At 43.7% G+C, this 22,811-nt stretch overlaps 1 protein-coding gene across 1 annotated transcript; it reads left to right on the forward strand.

The window, feature by feature from the left end:
- The first annotated feature begins 13,960 nt into the window (after positions 1–13,960).
- Positions 13,961–22,654, forward strand: KEAP1 (kelch like ECH associated protein 1). Its single transcript, XM_029283735.1, has 5 exons — positions 13,961–14,503; positions 17,964–18,649; positions 19,320–19,525; positions 21,019–21,195; positions 21,999–22,654. Exons 1-5 carry the CDS (start codon positions 13,961–13,963, stop codon positions 22,163–22,165), a joined length of 1,779 nt encoding a protein of 592 aa, XP_029139568.1. The 3' UTR covers positions 22,166–22,654.
- Positions 22,655–22,811: the final 157 nt, after the last annotated feature.

Below are 22,811 nucleotides of genomic sequence, written 5' to 3' on the forward strand. Positions count from 1 at the left end.
TCTCTCCTGGTTTGGGGGTACAGTAGGAGGAAGGAATTGCAAGAGCAGCTAATAAAAAAGTACCAGGTCCATTGATAAAAAAAGATAAGATAATAAGAGGACAAAACTACTCTCAACTCCTACTTTGCTTCAGTCTTTTCCCTTAAGGATTTAAGGAAAACAATGGGTAAATCTGGCTATCAGGAAGTCCCAGAACCAAAACATCCCAGACGCTCACTTTGCAGATGGCATCTTGAGAGTCTTTCTATGATCCCTGAGACATCATGGAGAATCGGTATAGTTCCAGAGGATGAGGAAACAAAATATACTTATCATCAAAGAAAAGAGCTAGTGGGAGAGGATTTAAGTTAACAACAGATTGAAAGTTTTACATAACACTAAGCAAATTAAGCTTAAAACTAAATAAAATGGATGGTTCATGAGATTTAAAATAAAATGCGTTGATTGGCAAGAGATAACATGGGTTTATCAAAAGCAAATGTCAAACCAACCTATATCTTTTTCTGATAAAGAGTGACATATTCAATTGACAAGGATATAGGTTCCTTGATGTCAGTGAAACATTCATCTCCCATAACATTAGCAGGGAAGACCAACAAGTATAGGTTGGCTAATGCTATGTTGCTCAACATAGCCGTGTTGCTCAACATAAATTATTTGGATAAAGGGTTAAATATATGATCACCCGATCTGCAGATGGCCAAAAGTTAAGAGGGACTGCAGACATCTTAATGGGATATATCAAGATTTAAGAGGATCCTGAAAAGGTGAAACAGGCAGAAAGCAATAAAATGAATTTCAGCTGGGACAAATGCAAAGTCCTTGATTTGGATAGGAAAAAGAATTAAAGCCTATACTCAGTTGCAGTACATTCCTTGACATTCTTTACCATATGTCCTATTGCCATTTTTTGTTAGGAGTTTCAAATGCAAGTTCATAATCCCTTTAGCATAGCACATGCTGATTCATACTAAGTACCTTCGCTCAAGACCTTTTCATTACTGTCAGTTTCTCGAATTTCTAGTACTCATGTTGCATTATCACTTCTATGCTTCAATGAACCAGTTTTCACTCAACGATCCACTTTCTTAAACCATTAACTTCCCAGTAAGTCAGTTGACAGTAAGAAAAAAAATGTAAACTCTGCTTGTCTAAACTGGAGATTGTACAAATGAGTGATTGGCCTACTATTTTGTAGAAAGCAGTTAGGCTGTGAGTGGGAAAGACATTGCCAATTACTACCTTTTCCTGTTGATAGTATGATCTCCAGAAAGCACCTAGCAAATTTTCCAATTAAGTGTCACCAGTTTGTAATCTCCAGAATGAATCCTAGGTGAAAATGGAAATCCTTCACTGTCACCCTGAAAAAGCCATACAACATCCTACCTAGGAGGTTACTGGCAGTAAATACAGACAAGTGGAAGGTGGGGGTGGAGGGTGATACTAAGTGAGGCAGCAAGTTTGAAAGAAGGCTGATGGGTCTCCATGGTGCACTGACAATCTAGAAATCGGTCTGAAAATAGCCTAATGGATGCTGACTGGATACTAGTGGCTACAATTGCCTTCAGTACCCACGTGAGTCTAACCCAGGGGTGTCAATCTGCCGGCCCGCAGGCTGGACGCAGAAGCCATACCCACCCCATTGCCGGCAATGGCAAAACTGTGCCGATACGTTGCGTGACGTCACGTGACGTCGCGAGTTTGACATGTCTGGTCTAGCCTGTCATTAAGAACACAGGTATTCCTGTAAAAGTACACACACAACTTTGCCTGTGATTAGACAGAAATATTGTTGTGTATGGTTAGAAGTCCATCCACTCCATTCCTCCTATGTTCAACCTGCTTTATTCTTAGTCATTCTACTAAATCAAAAATTGGGGAAAACAGGAAAGGATCTAATCAAAAGTTATTTTGCAATTATTAGCCGTTTACTTAAAAAAGAAATACATACGAAGTTCTGTCCATGTACATCATAGAAATGAGGGGGCCACCAGCAGTTTCTCTGGGATGCATGGGTTGATTCTGGCCGAAGGAGGCAGTCCTGCAAATATCTTACTGCCAAGTCAGGCAATATTTCATAGCATTTTGAATTACACTCAAAAGCTAATAGGAAGCCAGTGTAGATCTGCAATACCAGCATATTGTGTTCATTGCAATAGATGCCAGCTACAATCTATCGCACGATGAGCTAAGAAGTTTCTGAGTGATCTTCAGACTGGTCTTCCACGTGTAGAGTGCAATGCAGGACTACAGGCATGTAATGATGAGAGCATTAGTTACAACTGTGTGGCCCTCCTCTTCCTGGTAGGACTGGCAAACGTTACAGAAAGATCTCCTGGTCACACCTGCCAATCTATACCAATAGCCAGGAAGACCTTTCCAGTAAAGGGTTTTATTGCATTAACGTATTGCAGGTGGAAGGAGGTATTGCTGTTAAAGGAATTGCTCCAGTTTTACAGATGACCAAATAAAGGTCAGACTGAGATTGCCAAATCTGGGATGATGCCCCTATGAGCCCCTCTACAAGGGAGATGAGCAGTTAAAAAGTCTGATATATAAATAAATACTACAGATCTTCTCCTGTGCTAGTCAATCCAGAGACAACACTAGGGCAGTCACAGCACCTCAAAGTACATATGGCAACTCCATCACTCTTGAACTCAAGATGTCAAAGATAAGTTGGGTATAGCCAAAGACCTATGGCAGTGATGGCGAACCTATGTGTGCCAGAGGCGGCACTCAGCCCTCTCTGTAGGCACATGCGCCATCGCCCCAGCCCTGCCACCCCCGGGCGTGGAGCAGCGCAGCCAAGCACATGGCAGCTGGGCAGCAGGGATAAGACTCCGCCCTCGCGCCCCGTCGCATGCAGATGATGCTGTGGGGTGCGGATGGAGGGCGTGTCCACCATGGCGCTGCAGGGCCACCTGAGCGATCTGCGGCAGGCCGTGGAGGTGGTGGGTGGCCTGGCAGGTGGGGCGGGGTGGAGCGGGCGGGGCGGAGCAATGAGGCGGGGGGCAGGGCGTTTTTTGGGCACTCAGTCTCTAAAAGGTTCGCCATCACTGACCTATGGTTTTCAGCAGTTGCTTCTGATAAAAAAAAGTTGATGGAAAGAAGCTGGGAATGGAGGCATCAACATAAGGACATTTCATCTTGAGACATCCTAAATTACACTGGGAGGGAAAGGCATCAGTGCCCACGGCACCATTCTCAGGTGGATGAATAGTGGTTTCTCAGCATCATCCTGTATTTGGAGATCTCAGTCTGACCCTTATTTGATCAGCTGTAAAATTGGAACCGCTCCTTTAATAGGAGTGATTCCTGCTAGCTGACACAGAGTTAATGCAGAATATTGGTGTCAAACTGCTGGCCCGTGGGCCGGTTGTATCATATGGAGGCCATGCCCACCCCAGCTCCGGTAATGCAAAAAAAGTCGCGATACATCACCACACGTCACATGATGTGGCGAGTTTGACACCCATACAAGAATCCTTCATTTCAATTTCTCCTTTCTACAAGTGAGTCCACTAGAATCCCATTTAAATGCTTTGCCTCTGCTGTCATCTCCTGGACACACTGTGCAACCACAAATTCTAGGAAGGGTGGGTAAACCCCAGTGAAGTGACTGCCATCACTTGTTGCCCCACCCCCAGCTATCCTTGCAGCTGCATACGTTCAAGCTCTTTCAAACTCTTCAGCAGAGACCTGTTTTCCTGCTCACTAAGGCTGAAATCAATTGCAACAATAGAATTCAGATTATTGTGCTACAGCAGCTTTCCTTAAGGAAGTGTTCTCGCCAAGCTTGGATTGGGATTATGGGGGGACTGACTGGGAAATTCTCAGAGTTATAGACCCAACAGATTCTCAAGGGTATCAAGTTGGGCAAGACTCTGGTACCTCTGTGAAAGCAATTTGAGCCCTATGTCAGACATGTCAAACACAAGCCGCAAAGTGGTTTCATGTGGCCCGCGAAGCCATCCTGGAAACAGTGAGGGAACGGCCCCCGCTGCCTTGGCCCTGGCCAGCCGGGAGCCAATGTACAATTTTGTGGTGGCCATCTTGGCACTTGCCCCAGTGGACCATGCCTTGGCACATGCCCCGGTCCCACTCCCTTCTGCCAGAGACCCTCAGATCTGTCCCACTCCTACCCAGGCCCCCACAGGCACCCTTGACGTGAATGATGTAGAACTGGCCACGCCCACCCAGCAGGCCACACCCACTCCATCCACGAGGCTGCACCCACTCTGGCCACACACACACCCCCCCCCCCCCCCCCCCCCCCCCCCCCCCCCCCCCCCCCCCCCCCCCCCCCCCCCCCCCCCCCCGGCAACCGCAATGCTGATGTGGCCCTCAGTGAAATTGAATTTGACACCCCTGCCCTACATAGATGAAGAAAGCAGGTGAAGATTGCTAATAAATTTTGCCAGTGGAAACAGCAATTGGTGCTGGTGCTATTCATCTGAGTGGTGAGGATTGCGGTGTTCCACCAGTCACAGTGCATAAACCATGGAACCACATACATGAGTCATGCTTACAGGCTCTTTGATAATTAGCAAAAGAACAGGAGATGGAAATCGGAAAAGAAAGGGGATCCAGACTCCCAGCCAAATACACTAATTATCAATGCTCCAGGAGAACAGTCATATTTATGAACTAGGAGGCTGGTGAATTCAAAGAGGGCCTATAAAATGTGTGAACTTCAACTCCCAGAATTCCCTAGCCAATATGAATTCTGGGAGTTGAAGTCCGTCCATATTAATGTTGCCAAGATTGACAAATACTGCTTTAAACAATTGGGAATCAGAACTGACAAATCCCTACATCCAAATCTCCAAAATTGAGGTTTCCGTCCCCCACAAATGTTTAATCTTAATATTCCTTCCAAATTCACCTCCCTTCGCACATCAAAGTGAAAAAAATTATAACCTTTTATCTATTTCTTTTTCCAGAGAAACCCAAATTGAGCTTCGCTAGCAGCAATAGAAGCTCGCCGGGTGATTTAGGCCAATATGGGGGGAAAGCGGAGCGCCAAGGGCTCCTGGAAGAAAATTGGAATAGCTAAATCTCGCCAACTCAAAAGCAGCCGCAATTAAATGAACCGCCACAATCTCGTCAAGTTCCTGTCGTCAACAAAATGCTGATGGGAAACCCGGGACCTGCCCGATTGGGATTGGATTTTATTTATCCCCACCGCCCCCCACCCACTAGGTTCCCCTCCTCAAATTAACACCCGTTTGAATGCCTTACAGATTGCCTCCTCCTCACGCCGGCATTGAAACTACTTCCTGCAACCCGAAATTTTGCAAACGTGTTTGAAAGCCTCTGCCGTTGCCCCCCCGTTTTCCTTCTCGGGCCAGATCGGGAAAGTGAGCTGCAGCCCACTCGAGCTTCCCAGCACGGCGGGAGAGGAGTGGAAGCGCTTCCGCGCATTTGTAATGGGCGTACCTCCCTCTGCTCTTCGCTTTCGTCTTTCCCCAGCGCGGAACCTCCATTCCCTTCCCCGGGTTGGCCTCGCCTTTGGATCCGCCTCCGCGTCCGCCCGGCCCCGCGCCTTCCTTTAGCAATCCGCCTCCCCTGCGAGCCGAGTCGGCCTGCGCTTGGCAAACTAAGGGACTCTTATTCTGAAAGCAGGGCGGCCAGTGCTCTCACTTGCTTAGTCATGGTGACTTACACCCCATCTTCTTCTCCTCCTCCTCCCGCCCTCCTCGCTTTCCCCTCCCGCAGTGGTGGCTGTCTGCACTATGGAGGGACAGAAGAGGTGGGGCGCGCAGCTGGACGGAGGTGGGGAAGGAGGAGGAGGCGGCGGCCGAAGTGGGCATCGGGGGCAACCATGGACGGGTGAGTAGACCCTCGCGCCAGCGGTTCTGGACCCCGCGCACGGGCGAGAGCTGGCCGCGAGCGCTCTGCTGCGCCTCCCTCCCTCTCTCCATCCATTCCGAGCAACGGAGCACGTAGTTAGACAAAGCGGCTCGAATCCACCTTTCTGCCGGAGTTGGAAGGCTGCAAGGCTTCCTGCTCTCTTCTTCCCGGAGCTCCGAGGGGCGACCGGTGGTCGATGGCGGGGAGGGAGAATGGCTGGAATTCTTGCAACCCGCCGAGAGCGGGACAGGTGGCTCGTTCTGGGCTTCGGAGCGGCGGGAGCCGGAGCGCGTTCCCCGCTTTCGTTGTGTGGTAGGCACGGCGGCTGTTCGACGAGGCGCTGTTGTGATTGCGAGAGGGAGTAAGGTACGAGGGGGTGCAGACTTCCGGGCTTTGCAGTTGGAGCGGGAGAGAGGCGAGCGTGAGGCCTGGAGGTCGGCGTACCTGGCCCGAAGTTGGAAGAACGCAATTTTAAACCGTGTCAGTGGGATCTCGGGTGGTGTCGGTGCACGTCTGATCCGAGTGCGTACAAGGGATCTCGGGCTAGCGTCTTACATTCTGTGGAAAGAAAGGAACGGCCCGCAGTCTGGACTGGGAACATATTGAGGAAATCAGAGAATGCTGAGCCAAGTTTTCCTAGTGGAACAACACGTGTGAGCCGTAAACGAAATGGCTGAGTTTGTATGTGGTCGCCGGAAAATCTTGGGCAGCAATTCCGTGAAGGAAGGCTTGTCGTCCAGCCCGCTGGCCCAACCACAGTGACATCAACCAAGCTCTCTTCAGCGTCTCCTTTAGGTGACCTCATCCTTAACTGTCAGCTAAAGCCTGGGGTATGGAGAAACAGGGATACCGAGTTGTGAGGAAAGGAATAATGTGTTGATTGATTCTTAATTGATACTCTGTAAAAACCAATTCAAAATATATTGTAAGCTGTGATTTTTAGAAATTCAAGACTTACAAAAGCCTCCCCCCATTTCTTAGGGCAGTGATGGCGAACCTTTTAGAGATCGAGTACCCAAACTGGAACCCAAAACCCACTTATGCATCGTGGGGGGGCTGGGTGTGGCCCATTGGCTGGGTGTGCCCCATTGGGTGGGCGTGGCTGTGGTGGGACTAAAAAGTTCAATCAATCAATTCCAACTTTGCAAGATCTTTTTTTCCCCACGAGAAGTTGAAATTGACTGATTGATTGAACCTTTTTTTTTTTGCACACGGCAGAGGCCTAAAGCGAAAAGGTTTTATAAAACCCAGCTGAAGGCCTAGGACTGGGGCGACGGCGTGCATGCCCACAGAGAGGGCTCTGAGTGCCACCTCTGGCACCTGTGCCATAGGTTCGCCACCACTGTCTTAGGGCCTTCCATATCTGTTGCATTTCAAAACTGTTTATTAGGAGCTCCTGTCTCCTGCAGGCCCAGGTGCCTGAGCTAGTGCTGACTTGGAGCTACAACCCAGTACATATTGAAGGCCTTGGATGGTGCTGTCTGAAAAGCAACCAGAGAGATGCAACTTTCTGTCTTGAAGAAAAATTGTTAATTCCACAGTGGGCTTGCATATACTATAGTCCAAGCTTCCGTGTTATGGCTTTTATATTCTGTTAAATGTTATGGAAGGAAGTGCTTCTTGATTAAACAAGACAAGCAAAATTGGGAGTAAAGATTATCTGTCATACTTTAGATTTCATTTCCAACTAAAAGAGCAAGCTGGAGCTTTGTGGTGTTCCATTTTTTTTTTTTGGCTGATCCAGTAATACTGTACTGTAAAGCAGGAGGATTGTGCTGACTACAACTTTCAGCTATCTTAGCCTGTATGGATAACAAGGATGCTGGGCATTGTAGTTCAGCAACACTTGAGGACCAAGAGTATTCCACAAGAAATAAAGTTAGGTCTCCTTTAAGTTGAACTCAACTCCTGGCATTTCCATGTAGTTTTCTTAACAACAACATACAAGTAGCTTGCTACTGCTGTTTTCGTAGGATGTTTTTTTTAATTATTTCCCAGTCTAACCTTTTTTTTCCTGTATAAATAGTAACCAGGTCCAATGCTGCTAGAGTCTTGAGCATAATTATAAAGTTTGCTTTATTGAAAAGAAAAAAGTATTTTGGTACGATTTAACAACTTTCCTAAACTGTAGAATAGAGTATGTTAGAAAGAAATAGAGTTCTTTTAAAGGTTGCACCAAAGATTGAACATTTAATTTCTGTTACCAATGTGAGCAAACTTAGAGAAGTTAAATTGACATGGGAAAAGGAATCCTAGCAAGGAATTAGCTCAAACTGTTGTAAGTTGGAAGTGGGTAAATACTCATTAAGCAAGATACATTGCTTAATTATCTTAAAGGTGTTTTTAGCATCTTGCAAAAAGTGATTGATAGATACATAATATGATAGCTCCGCTAGCTATAGAAAAACCTAGGGATGCAGGTATAAAAGACTCTAAATTCGCAAGCTTCTTTCTTGGGGTTCTCTGCAAGTGTAACAGTTTTATGTTATTCTCATTGGGATATGGGGGATCTTGGAAGTGGCCTTCCAGCTTCAGCTGGGAATTCAGTGTGCAGATGAAGCAACTGGTTATAGAGCAGAGGTGGTAACTGGCAAGGTTTCTTGGCATGGTTTTCAACAACTCTCAGCCTATTTCTGCTCAACTTACACACTTGTCCTCTCCTTTAAGAAACTATTCATCAGCAGGCTCAGAAGTAGTACAAAAATGGGGTGTTTTTGCATCATTGTTTACTGAGAGCAGAGTGACACTCTTGTATCAAGTTCTAAAGTTGACCTCTCCTCCTAAAAGCACATGACTTTGGAAGGAGGAAAGCTTTGTTTACCTGTAGCAGTAGATAGGCATCTGGCCTTCTAGATTATCTTCCTGGGCTTCACAACATGGTCAAAGTGTGCTTACTTAGAATTATTACAGCTTTAATTGGAAGTAGTTGCAAGATTTAAAGAAATATGCACATATGTCCATTTTATTTATTTCACATATATTCATTTGTTTTTTGTTTACAGGGTTTTTTTCCTTTTGTTCCAAACTCAGATCTCGAAAATAATTGAAAAATGTATATTAGGCTAAAAGGCCAAAACTTTGACAGCCTGGCAAAACTTAATACTGATATGGTGATTTTTGTGATATTTCTCTTTCTTTTTATTTTATTTATTTATATCCCATCTTTATTATTTTTACAAATAACTCAAGGTGGCGAACATATCCAATATCCCTTTCTCCTACCATTTTCCCTACAACAACAACTTTGTGAGATAAGTTGGACTGAGAGAGAGTGGCCCAAAGTTAGCTGGCTTTCATGGTTAAGACAGGACTAGAACTCATGGTCTCTGTTTCTAGCCTGATGCCTTAACCAGTAGACCAGGGGTAGGCAACCTTGGTTCTTTTATGGCTCGTGGACTTCAACTCCCAGAATTCCTGAGCCAGCACAGCTGGCTCAGGAATTCTGGGAATTGAAGTCCACAAGTCATAAAAGAGCCAAGGTTGCCTACCCCTGCACTAGACCAAAGTGGCTCTCTATACTCGCCTTTCCCCAAATTTGTGCCCAGCTTTTGTTTTATGTGGAGACTGATTGCACCAGTGGAACTAGAGTGGAATCTACCAACAGGATATGTTGGATCTGTCTCCTTTTCTGATATTCTTTAGGTACTTGTATGCTATCTCTGCCTAACTAATGGTAGAGTAAGTTCTGACATATCTGTATTTGTATATTATAGCCAGGATTTTCGAAAACGCATGGCAGACAGTTCTTGACTACTTTTCCTTGCTACTATTGTTGGGGGGGGATATGGATGCTACTTCTAAGGATATGTATCATAGATACATTTACAAGCAGCCTTGGCTGGCTTCTCAAAAGTCAGAATCAGAAGCCATGGTTTCTTTTTGGCATCTGTTCCCTGAGTTGTTTGGGAAGGAGGAGCCAGGTTTATAATCCATTTATTAGAAAAAAATGTACATGTTTAGACACTAGAGAGACGGAACCAAGCACAAGCAATTGAGCAGCATGTATTAGAATGATGGTTCATTCATGATATGTTACATTGTTTTGACAATTCCAGCTAACTCCGACATGTAAATATTCCCATTTCATTTAATACATGATTTTCTGCTCTGATGCTAACATTTTGGAAGCAAATCTTGTATTTGTATTAGATCAGTTTTAGCGGGAACTAACATAGCTATAGAGATGCATGGAAATGATTGTTTTGATTCCCTTCCTAGGACATGTGCAATTTTTGTCCAGTGTTCTTGCAACATCTCTTAAAACATTTGAAGATGACCACAGCTTATCTACTAAATCTGAAAAACTACACAGAAATAACAGTTTAATAACTGTTAGTACCCCACTTATTTTTATTAAGCAATAAGCCCATTATTTTGGTAGACTATTGGATTTACTATTTGTAAGAAAGAGTATCCCTCCCTTTTTAACCCATCACAGAATATTGATACTGGAACTATGATAGGCAAGGGTTTTTTAGAACCCTACTAGCACACTAGACTGGTTAGATAAAAGTAAGATGGAACCATAGAGCCTTGTTGTTCCAGAAGACTTTAATGGGCTCACCAGGTTGGAGTTATCAGTGTTAAGATGGGTTTATTTACCCTCTAACAAATTCCATATGCTGATAATAAAGCCTGCTAACTGTTACATTTGGTCCATACTGATGATGTAACTGATAACATTCTATAGAGAAAAATCTACCAATAGAATTTTAATTTTATATTATTAAGGTAGCAGCTGTAAAAAAAAATAAAAAAAATACCAACGGTTGAGCTGGGATCCTTGCACACCTAAATTTGAGTATATATGGGCAAACTGATGTTCACAAGTACAATAGTAAGAACCCTTGGTACAGAACTTAAATTATTGTTTCTTCATATTTTCCAACCTTACTGCATTTTTGTTATCTTAGTAGAATGTTTGCTATCTTCCCAAACCTCTTCCAGTTTTTCACCCCTATCCTGGGTGTTTTGTAACCCAGAGAAAACAAAAGATACTTCCTTGTGCCCAATTGGATGACTCAGTTAAGACCACATTTCTGGCTTCATAATTCATTTCATAGGTGTGCTTCAGAAGGAAAATGCATCCTCTGTGACACACAGTTTCCATTTCTAGTTTTCTAACAAGCCTGTATTTGCTTATGTTGGGTTGAGGGTGCTCCTGGTCCGCTCATCCTGGTCTGATGAAGTCTTGATTGCTTCTCTTCCAGCATGAGAGGTCTGGCATGAGAGCAGAGCTTTGAATCAGAGCAATGCCTGTGAGGAAAGTGAGGATGTTTTTGAATTTTGCTCTGGCTAGTCAAGAAAAACATCAGGAACTGATAAGGCAAAGACAAACCATAATGGGTCATATCCATCCTAAGGACCTATCTAAAATTACTCTACTACACGGAGAGCAGGAAATGGGTATTATGAAGAAATTCAGACTTAAATAGCTCTCTCCTTGGCAGCCTGTAGCTTGTTTTCATTAGGTCAGGGGAGGTGAGTCAAGCTTGAGGAAATGGGGCAAAATGTCAAAATCCTCGATTCACATTCCACACAAAGGTAAAGAGATCTCAGGCTACTTGAATTTAATTGCTTCTGTGCTGAAATTGCTGGATTCACCAATCAGATAAGAAGCACATAAAGTACATTTAGGAGCAGTCTGTCCTTTAAGTCTGGAGCACATTTTGAGCCTAGGGGTTTATGTTCAATAAAGAATAGAGTTTGAAGTCCTTTAAAATTAAAGCCCAATCTTGCTTGCTCTATTTCCATAGTTTTAGCTGAAATGGAAAAGACCATTTGCTGGGAATTAGATATCCAGTTTGCTACAATCCCCATTTCCATAAACTTGGTGGCTTATCACTCATCCAACTGGTGTCTTTGATAGAAGTACACATAAGCTGTTGACCAGTTCTGCACTTCAGATTAAATTGCAGCTTATTCTGGCTACATTGATGATTCAGTATAATGCCCCTCCATAAACATAGTTTACAAACTATAGTGGATACTATTTTTGTGTATTTTATATAATTGCCCATTTTGTATTTTGTAAACTTAAAGCCTCCACATTGAATATGTTTTCTGTCTCTTCCTGCCTTCCACCTTTCTCTTCCCCAAATCTGTAGCTTCTTTTTATGCATCTTTTTCTAAGATCACTGCCCTTTGTTTATAGGCAGTGCTTATATTCCTCTATTTAATGTAGTACATAAAGGGAAGTAATAATCTGCTTTTTCCCCCACTTGCCAGTTTCTTCTATCTTACCAAAAAGTCATGCTTTCCCCCAGAAACCTATCTTCTTTTTGGAGAATCCTCATAGTTATTGTTGGGTTTTTTAAAATATATATATATATATAGCAAAACAAAGTTTGGCAATGATGGGCTACTTTTACAGTGGCTTTGCTGACTTGACACAATGATGTATTTTAGCTGTTGACTGGTTATTTTTATTTTCAACTGGTTATCAATGTTTTGTATTGGTTTTTGGTTACCAACTTTGGTATATTTTGGTTATAGCATTCTGGCTAGGGAATTCCTAGGAGTTTAAGTCTGTACTTTTAAAGTTGCCAAACTTGAAAAACACAGTTTTAGAATTGTAAGCCACTCAGACTCCTTTGGGGGAGAGAGTGGCCATACAAATTGAATGAATAAATAAATTTGTATTTTTCATTTCTTGAGAATATATTATGGCAATTTTCGAGGTCAAGCAATCAGAATACTGCCCAACCCTGCTCTTACGTATGCTGATTTGCCACCTGAAAGTCTAAAGATTCCTCCTGTATGCTGTCATCTTGTCTTTTGATGGAATAAGCAGGATAATTTTCATGCACCAGCTGAACTGGATTCCCCAGGCACTTGTGTTTGGCAAGTTTTAATCCCTCAGCATATAGCAATGGAGTAGTTGTGTATGAAAGCACCTTTCTTGTTGTATGTGACCATGTGAACTGAGTATGCAACTGCTACAGTAATTTTATCAAAACACATGGCCACCAGGCTCAATGCAATGCCATTTTTAAGAATCTTCATCAGAAAGGCACAATAAATAATTGCCCCCATCTTGCTGCAAACATTACCTCACCTTCTGTTAAATTTCAGGGGGCTTTTTTTCTCTTTATTTCATTGGATTCGTTTAGTCTTTTGATTAAGATGCCTTTCATAAATAAGTCACGTCTGTGGATTAAAAGAAATGGACAGGCGGCAGTGAAGGGGTTTACAGGATGTTGTCTTCTTCAGAGCCTCATCCATTATGACCCAGCTTGCTCATTTAGTCAGAGTTTCTCTTGGCTTCCAGCTTAGCCTGAACACAAGGGCAAGTCACTTCTGAAATTTTGCCATGAAAACTTCAGGGACTTGTCCAAGCACTTGCTAAAAGTCACCACTACTTGTAGGCACCCAAAAAAGCCACAAACTATTGTGAAGGAGGAATATGAAATAATCTCACAATAGCATATTGATTCTAGTCCAAATTGTGGGGAAAATACCTACAAACCTCAGTGGCCTTGGAATGACTAAGCAGTCCTAGGTTATAGCCTGCTGAGTCATAATGACTGTGGTAAGTAGCACAGAGTGGCATTGTATGGCGCTCTCAACAGAAAGTTATCTGTGCTTCTGGTTGACCTGAGGGAACCACACGAAAAGGACCATCTTGCTCCCTCTTCTAATTGAAAAAGGAGGTAGGGGGAAATAGCTTAATCTGAGCAATATTCCCTCATAAGTATTTTGATTTTTAAACTTTTTAATTCTCTCCATTTCAAGTGTACCTGATATTCTTTGGAGCTAAGACTGAAGGTTCTGTGTCTGGCAAACCACATATGTATACATGCAGCCAGCATGCCTGTTTCATGGATGTGGGGAGGTTAAAGATGATCTTCTGGAGGAATGGTATATTCACGGAGCAAAGGAGGTGCCTTCTGCCTCCTGAGTGCACAGCAGTGCAAAGCCAGAAGTGAGCTATTGCCTTGGGTCGTACACTACCTAACCAGACCTCTTGCTTCTCTGTCCCCTGTGCAGGTATCAAGACTTTGCTGCATGCCAGGCCTCTGTAGCAAGGCCCCCAGCTTAGCCGCCTCTGCTGGTGCCCCTGCTCTTTTCCTGCATTCCTTCGTGCAATGCAACTGCTTCTGTGATGTATGCCCCAGAGTGCAAGGCGGAGGTGACTCCCTCACACAATGGCAGTCGCACCTTCAGCTACACCCTGGAGGATCACACCAAGCAAGCTTTCAACATCATGAATCAGTTGCGCCTAAGTCAGCAACTTTGTGACGTCACCTTGCGAGTCAAATACAAGGACATTCCCCCGGCCGACTTTCAGGCCCACAAGGTGGTGCTGGCCTCCTCCAGTCCAGTCTTCAAGGCCATGTTCACCATGGGCCTCCGGGAACAGGGTATGGAGATAATCCCCATTGAGGGCATCCACCCCAAAGTAATGGAGCGCCTCATTGAATTTGCCTACACCGCCTCCATTTCCGTGGGCGAGCAGTGTGTGCTGCATGTTATGAATGGGGCTGTCATGTACCAGATAGACAGTGTGGTGAAGGCCTGCTGTGATTTTTTGGTGCAGCAGCTGGACCCCAGTAATGCCATTGGCATCGCCAACTTCGCTGAACAGATTGGCTGTACCGAACTGCACCAGCGGGCACGGGAATATATCTACATGCATTTTGGAGAGGTGAGACCTGTGCAAGGAAAGGGCACCTAGGGGAACAGGAGCAGCCTGGGTATACCTCCAAAGGAAGTTTGAATTAGAATATGGCTTTGCTTTTGACTGCCTTTCACAATTGATTTGCTGTTCTTGATTATGGAAGAACAGCTCTTCTATCTCTCCCAAACAGGCAAGATACTATTTTCCCACCTTTTCTATGCTGCAAATCTTACCAAGTCACCACCTGGATGTCTGATATATACTCATTGTGTTTCTGCAGACATAAGGGGCTGGAAACTTGGTTACTTTGTGGTGAATGCTTAATAAGATACTGAAAAGTTTGGGGGGAAATTCTGTAGCCATCACTTTGCATTTAGAATGAAGCTAATGGGTTGGTTGATAATGTTTATTAAATTTATATCCTGCCTTTCATTCAGGAGTCCTAAGTGGCATGGCACTCTTCCTTCAATTTTTTCCCCACAACATCTTCCCTATCAGAGGTTGGACATAGGGAGAGCATAATAGACCCAAAGTCACCTAGTGAGCTTCCATTGCTGAGGGTGGTCAAGAACCCGGACCTCTCTATTCCTAACAGAGCCCTTAGCCCCAACACGTGCCCATAGCAGTATTTCTGCTGGGAGAACCTATCATCTGGCTAAACAGTGCAAAATAAAATAGGGACACTGCATGTCATGTGAGACTCTGCAGGGAAGCGAGTGTTTACTTCTCCTTGGGTGAAGTCTGTGCATAGACTTTGTGTCAATGAATGAAGTAGCACTGCTCCATGTTGGTTCATAATATTCAAAAATATCCTCCCTCTTTTTTTTGTCACCTTCAGAAGAGAAGTTGGCAAGCTCCAACAATAACTAGCCTGTAAGACTTTTGCTTGCTTCCTTCTTAAATTATAAGATTAAATGCCAAACTGTGTTTTGGGGGGGAAGAATTGCGAATACTGTAGGCTGGCTGGGTAGGCACGGCTTCCTCTTTTTCCACTGCAGGGTTCATTTTCCAGCCATTTCAGAAGACTAGAAGAAGCAGGGAGTGATCATGAATTAGCTGTTTCTGTCACTCCCTGCTGATCCAGCATAAAGTAACATGGATTGGCAAAGGACCCTGGCATTGCTTTCTCCCCGCTCCACTGGCCCCTTTGATTTTATGCTGAATGCACCAGAAAGAGCTTTATCATCAGACACCAATAAAGCTTTGCTTTGTGTGATTAGTGAAAGCCCATCCAGAAAGAGCAAGTAGAACAGAATTCCTAATTTTGTAGCCCATCTGCCTTCCTTGAGCTTCCTTCCTTGTCAATCCCAAACCTGAGTGATTGGATAAAGGAGGGCCAGATTGTGGTTATTCCCCTCCATCTCTCTGCACATCCTTTGTTTTTGCACACTAACTTGGTTAGAATTCCTGGTTGCTGTTGGCAAAAGATTTAAAGGCAAAACTGCAGCAGAGGCCTGGGAAGAAATCATGAGATAAAATACCCAGACACACCACAGTTTTTTAAATGTGTGTGAAGCATTAGAAATGGGACAAAATATGATAATTGGTTTTGGGGGTATTTTGCGTTGGACAATTGTGCAGTTTACAATGTTTTGGACAGTTGTGCAGTGAACAAGCCACAGAAGATCATTTGAGTTTGGGTTAATATAAACATTCAACCTTTGTGACAAAAATGGAGCATTTTGCTGCTTAGAGTCAGTCTAATAAATTAACCTGACCGGGTGTTCAAATGTAATGATAAACTAAACCTCCCACAGGGAAAGCTTTTGTTTGAAACAAAATTAATTCAATATCTGGATTTTATAAGGGAACAGCTGTTTGCCTGTTTCTTCATCCTAATAGACCATAAGAGAACTTACCGTATATGTAATCTAACATCCATTTTGTATCTGAGGAGGCCTAATCTGTAACTTCTATCTTCAGATTTTAAGATGGAAGCCACAGATTGGGCCTCATCAGATACAAAACTCTTGCAAAGGTGGATTGAATCCCTCATTTGAATCCCCCTCCAATCTGATTATCTGATTAATTGCCATCTTTGCTGAGGAAGAATTCTTCTAAAAATTGGAAACTTGCATGCTTTATTAAACTTCATTTGGTCTACTAATGATATTGCCTCAAATGTATTTTGCAATAGGCATAAATATTGCACGCTGTTTCTGTTTATCAGTGGACAGTTTGGTCAGTCCTAATAGCAAAATGAGAATGAAGAGTCCAGCTTCTTGTTGGCCTATTTGTAATCCTTGCATTGGTACCAAGAATCACATTTCAAGCTGTAAGAATTTTTATTATCTTCCTACTGCTGATTTAAACTGTCATCCAGGAATGTTATTTCCTTGATTTGCCTGTCATGTATCCGCAAGGGACATATACACATGAATACATATAGACACTAATACACCACATAATAACCACATATGGGGGGAATGATAGACAGAAAGAAATGAGGTATAATATTAAAATACAAAGAAATGAAGAAAGCCATTAGAAAATACCTGATGTGTGTCTCATAAAAATGCCATTTTCAAACCCAATAATTTTTTCTGTGTTTCTTATTTATACTGTACTGCATTTATCTTACGAGATGTCCATAAGTCTTACTCATGTTTTATAGATATCCAGAGTCTTGCCCATGGATTGTCACTTACCCTACTAAATTACAGTTTAATATTCTTGGCAGGTTGAGCTGAATTAAAAAATCTGTTTTACTCCTCAGAAATGATCTGTTTTCTTGGGGATCACATCTGATAAATTGAGTTTAGAAGGTGCTATGTGGGAGGAAAAATATGCAGGGTGATTATTTCAGCCAGTTGTCAACAATAGTATTGGCACCTACATTAACCCTATAAGAATCCACTCATTCTCCTTTTAGGATTTTTATTATTTTAGAAGTGCCAGTCCAAATTCTTTGATCTAGGCAACAACCTTATATGACTGGCAAAATAAAAATCTGCTTATAGATTATAGAACGCTGCTAGATCATCATTTCATACTGATAATTTCAGAGGCTAAAAATTCTAATTTTTATTTCAGATCTTTTATCTTCTTTAAACTTAGGGCAGTGCTTCATAGCAGCCTTCAACTACTGGCCTCCTACATTGATTCTGGTTGAAGATGAGCGTGGCTTTAAGAAATCTCTGTTTGGATTTCAAGTTTTGATAATGATGCTGGTCAGATGTTCTTGTGTTTTACAGGCCCTGAATGATTGATTCCCCTGCTTCTTTATCCCACCTGCCAGTGCTAGAAAAGCAGTTGCCAATTACTTTCCTTTCTCTGGGCACATCTCTGCAGGCATACGGTTTCCCTTTGTGTGACATTCAGCAACCATACAATGATATATGCAGAAAGAGTCCTAGAGCTCATCTAGAGCAGATTTTGCTTGCTTCTGAAGAGCGTATCATCCATCTGCTGTTGTCATCATTAGAAGGGGAAGCCACCCTTCCAAAGTTTGGTGGTTTTGCTCACAGTCTCTCTTCTCCTCCGGTAGGTGTCAAAGCAGGAGGAGTTCTTCAACCTTTCACATTGCCAGCTGGTGACCCTGATCAGCCGGGACGAGCTGAATGTGCGGTGTGAGTCAGAAGTCTTCCATGCTTGCATTAACTGGGTAAAATATGACTGTGAGAACCGTCGACTCTATGTCCAGGCCTTGCTGAAAGCTGTGCGCTGCCATTCCCTCACGCCACACTTTCTCCAGATGCAGCTGCAGAAGTGTGAAATCCTCAAGTCGGATTCCCGTTGCAAGGACTACTTGGCCAAGATCTTCCAGGATCTCACCCTGCACAAACCCACTAATGACATGCCCTGCCGTGCACCTAAGGTGGGCCAGCTGATCTACACGGCAGGGGGCTACTTTCGCCATTCCCTCAGCTATCTGGAGGCTTACAATCCTTCTGATGGCTCCTGGATCCGACTGGCTGACCTGCAGGTGCCTCGCAGCGGCTTGGCTGGCTGCGTAGTGAGCGGACTGTTCTACGCGGTGGGGGGGAGGAACAACTCTCCTGATGGCAACATGGACTCAGATGCCATTGACTGCTATAACCCCATGACCAATCGATGGTCTTCCTGTGCCCCTATGAGTGTGGCCCGTAACCGAATTGGCGTGGGGGTAATTGATGGTATGATATATGCGGTGGGCGGCTCATTTGGGAGCACTCATCACAACAGCGTGGAGAGGTAAGGGGACAAGAAGCATTACAAAAATTCAGTCTTGCCAAATCTTGCTGGTATACTCTGCTCCCTTGCTCTAGCTTGCAAGGTTTCACAAATGCAAAATGGTCTTATAAAGCTCTAGAGAGCTGGGCATTGTTTTTTGCTCCAGTAAATGGTGTGTCCTTTTGAAGATTTCTCCTGTTTTCCAAAAATGACAGAGAAGCACTTTTATCCAGACCTGGCACAGATAGACTAAAGCCGGTTTATGAGAGAAGGGGTGTCTCGAGTGTCTGCACAATGTGATTGCACAGCTTGGGCTGTTCCCATGGGGAGGGAAAGAGATTGCTGCTGACTTTCCCATCAGTCTCCGTAGTAATATCAGAACAAAGCCTTCTCGTAAAGGTAACAGGGACACCTGGATTTTTTCTCATGCACTTAGAAGTATTGATATGCATAAAAGAGTTAATGGTGCAGATGGGAACAGGGAGTGTTTTGGAGAGCCTCTAATATGGTAGTAGAGAGGCCTAAAGAAAATCCATCTGCTTCCTGATTCATCCTTCATCCAGCTTTCTCCCTTCATCAGTGGCTGCAGAGAACTGGCACAGTAAATTAGCAATTGTCAATTAGCATCCTTGTTCAAACAACATAGACAGCAGAAACAAGTACCTGATGTAGCTTCTCTTTTTTCCTCCAGGTACGAGCCGGAGCGTGATGAATGGCAGTCAGTGGCTCCTATGCTGACGCGGCGGATTGGTGTCGGTGTGGCTGTGCTGAACCGTCTCCTGTACGCTGTGGGGGGCTATGATGGCACTAATCGCCACAGCTCTGCCGAATGCTACTACCCTGAGCGTGATGAATGGGAGATGATTGCCACAATGAAAACCATTCGAAGTGGAGCAGGTATGTGTGCAGCAGCAGGAACTCCATACTTGGGACCACAGATGTAAAATTTCTGGAAATGTAGAAGCCACAGGGGGAAAAACTGGGCTTTCCTTTTTATTTTAATGGAAATTTTAAATTTGAAAAAATGGCAATATATGTACTTTTATGTATAACTTGGTTTATTCATGCCCCAATTGTCCCCTCCTTGCAGGATCTTTGCTCTTCTGATAATCTAGAAAGAAGTATCCCTGTAACAAGTTGTAGGGCACCATTTGGGGAAATGATTGACAGCAACGTAGGAGCCCTCTGTCATACTCCTTTCATAAATCTAGGAAAATGGTTCTTTGTTGTTTTGTTTCACTTTTTTATTCTTTCTCAAAAAATTTCATTTTCTCAAAAAAATAAGGCAGGGGAAATTGTCCCTGAGCTTTCTTATGTCTACCTTCAACAGAGAACCTTCATAGTTGCACATTGTAACCAGCTGCCGTCTCTCATTTTGTTGTTCCACCTCCTCAGTTTAAGTCTAAATCCTGTTATCTCAGTGGAGGAGTACATTTGGGTTCTATAACTATGTTCTTTGTTGCCAGGGATGGTAGCGGTATCCGGAAATGGATAGGAATACCTAGTTGGCGGTTGCTGTGATATGTTAGCTAAGCACCTGGCATATAAAATCCAAGCAGAATTAGATGCTGGCAGCACAGAGTTCAAAGATGTAATGGCTTATGATGTCATCTGGGAAGGTTGAACCTGTTAATCTTGAGGAAATGGGCAGAATTCCTGGTGCAATGAGCTGTACTGGCTATGGGCTTGACTCCTACCAGTTGCTAGAGTTAGGCAGCAAATCCAAGCTTTGGTGAGGTGGGGAGAAATCACAAGTTGGCAACCTGAGTGCCTGGATTACAGTCATGTGACCCCCCAAGAGTGCTGCGATGGGCAGAACCCTCACGCCGCCATTTTTTTCAGTGCCACTGTAACTTTGAATGGGCCCTGGACGAATGGATCTAAGCCAAGGATGACCTGTAATACCATAAACTGGGCTATGGTGGGATTGTGCTTCAGACCCAACTGGTGATAGTTGTCCAATTTAGTTTTACACTGGAGTTCTGGACCTAAATTGAGATTGATGAACTGGACGTTGATTTTGGTTGCAGCAAGAATAGAGACCTCATGAGTGCTAATTCCATGGTATTGTTATGCTTGGGGAGATTTCCCTACATTCAAAGCGCAGTGTGGATGTTTCCTTGCTTCTGCTTGATGCCAAAAAATGGACATTCTAGGTCCAAGAATAACATTGCCTTCTACTTGAGCAATATTGTCCAGGATAGATAGAAAAGATCTCCAGGCATTGTTAAAAGGCCCTCCAGGAATTGTTAAACTCTAGCCGAGCCCTAAGTGCAATAGGCTTTCCACTGCAGATTAAGGTTGCAAGAGATCCTGATCTTGAAAACGTGTTATTCCCTGAGTGTTGGGATAAGTCATGCCTGTCTTAATGCTGTTCTTTCCTAATGCAGGAGTTTGTGCTCTGAATAACTGCATATATGCCATGGGGGGCTACGATGGAACAAACCAGCTGAACAGTGTGGAGCGCTATGATGTGGAGGTGGGCACCTGGTCCTTTGTTGCATCCATGAAGCACCGTCGGAGTGCCCTCGGGGTCACTGTATATCAAGGCAAGATCTACGTTCTAGGTACGTTTGGCCAAAGACTATAGCAAGTACCCCTTGGCTGGATGTGGGAAAGTACAGACAGCAGCCACAAGCTAGGGCCATTGTGTCCAGGGATGGCTTAGCTCACTTTGTTAATGAGGTGGGAACAAAAGCCAGATTTTATTTGTACAGTTAATAATCCATTCTTGCACATATTTACTTGGATGGCTTAGTGAACTCTTGAGTACATTATATTGAGGTGCACTTGGTTGAAATCAGTGATGCAGACGTATGTAGAAGTGCTCTTATTTGTGTGCAAACTCTATCTCAAATAGCAATTTCAGAAAGATTCCCTGATGAAAGTGTTGAAGCGTTTCCAACTACTGAAACACCGGGCTCTTGGAAATCTTGATCAAAGAACCAAGGGCAAACATAACATTCCATTATAATTATAATTCAGGTTCATTTATATTCTTATTTGTATGATGCCATTTGCCCCATTCAGCTTGGTAAATACTTTGCCACAATGGATGTGGCAAAATAACAGGATTTATGCTAGCAAGAGGCAGAGGTCTCCTAGCTAGAAGTCTTACATGCTAATCATGGCTAAGAGTCTTCCACCCTCTTCTCTTTGTTGCTGAGATTTCACATGGCTGGCTGTTATCTTTTGCCAAATAAAGCTACTTTCTACCCAGGAAATGAGAGCTGTCCTGTGAGTACAAAGCTGTCCTGCACAGCTGGAAGACAAGGCTTTGGGGTGGTGCTTCTGATTCAGCTCAGTTCAGTCAAGGGCCTTCAAATAGCCTCTGACCTCTCTTGGTTAATTGCTGTTTGTTTTGCTGCAGGTGGCTATGATGGACAAACGTTTCTGGATAGCGTTGAGTGTTATGACTCCACCACAGATACCTGGACTGAAGTAACTTGCATGACATCAGGCCGCAGTGGGGTAGGTGTTGCCATTACCATGGAGCCATGCTGCAAGCAAACTGAGCAGCAGAAATGCCATTGTTAATGGTAACAAGGAATGTGCTCCACTTCCCTTCAAATGGAGAGGATTCAGTATTATAAAATACCTGCTGCCAAGTTGTATTCTGCCAGAATAAAGGAAAAGTGCCAAAAGGATGAGAAACATTTTAAATCCCATTTGAACTGGCCTTGAGGCAACAATGAAAAACAACTCTTGCTCTGTGCTTTACAAGGATAGCTGTAGTAAATTTGTTGTTGCCTCTGCACGCCGCCCCTGCCTCAGTTTGGGATAGATTCATCAGTGAAGAAGGAAACCTCTCTGGGAGAACTATAGGAGAGCTTGATTCACACTGGCTGTCTGTTTTCTGGCCCCTGGCAGTGAATGGACCATCAGGAAAGGACCTCCAGATCAGGATGGGTGGAAGTATTTTGTACATAGTGCAGCCCTGAGCCCTCCTTAGAAATGTGTCTTATTCGTAGTTTGGCGACCAGTTTTTGCTTGGCAGGTTTGTCCAAGTACAGATGGGGAAAGGGGAAAAGTTGTGGGGCACTCTTCTGTGACTGATGATCTGCAGGCACAGTGCATCCAGAAAGTATTCAGACCCGCTTCACTTTTATCAATTTTGTTTGCTGCAACCTGATTCTACAGTTGTTGAAATTCATTTTTTCTCATTAATCTACACTCAGTATTC

Source organism: Protobothrops mucrosquamatus, unplaced genomic scaffold (genome assembly GCF_001527695.2).
Source record: "Protobothrops mucrosquamatus isolate PMUCROS unplaced genomic scaffold, P.Mucros_1.0 scaffold205, whole genome shotgun sequence".
Lineage (NCBI taxonomy): Eukaryota > Metazoa > Chordata > Lepidosauria > Squamata > Viperidae > Protobothrops > Protobothrops mucrosquamatus.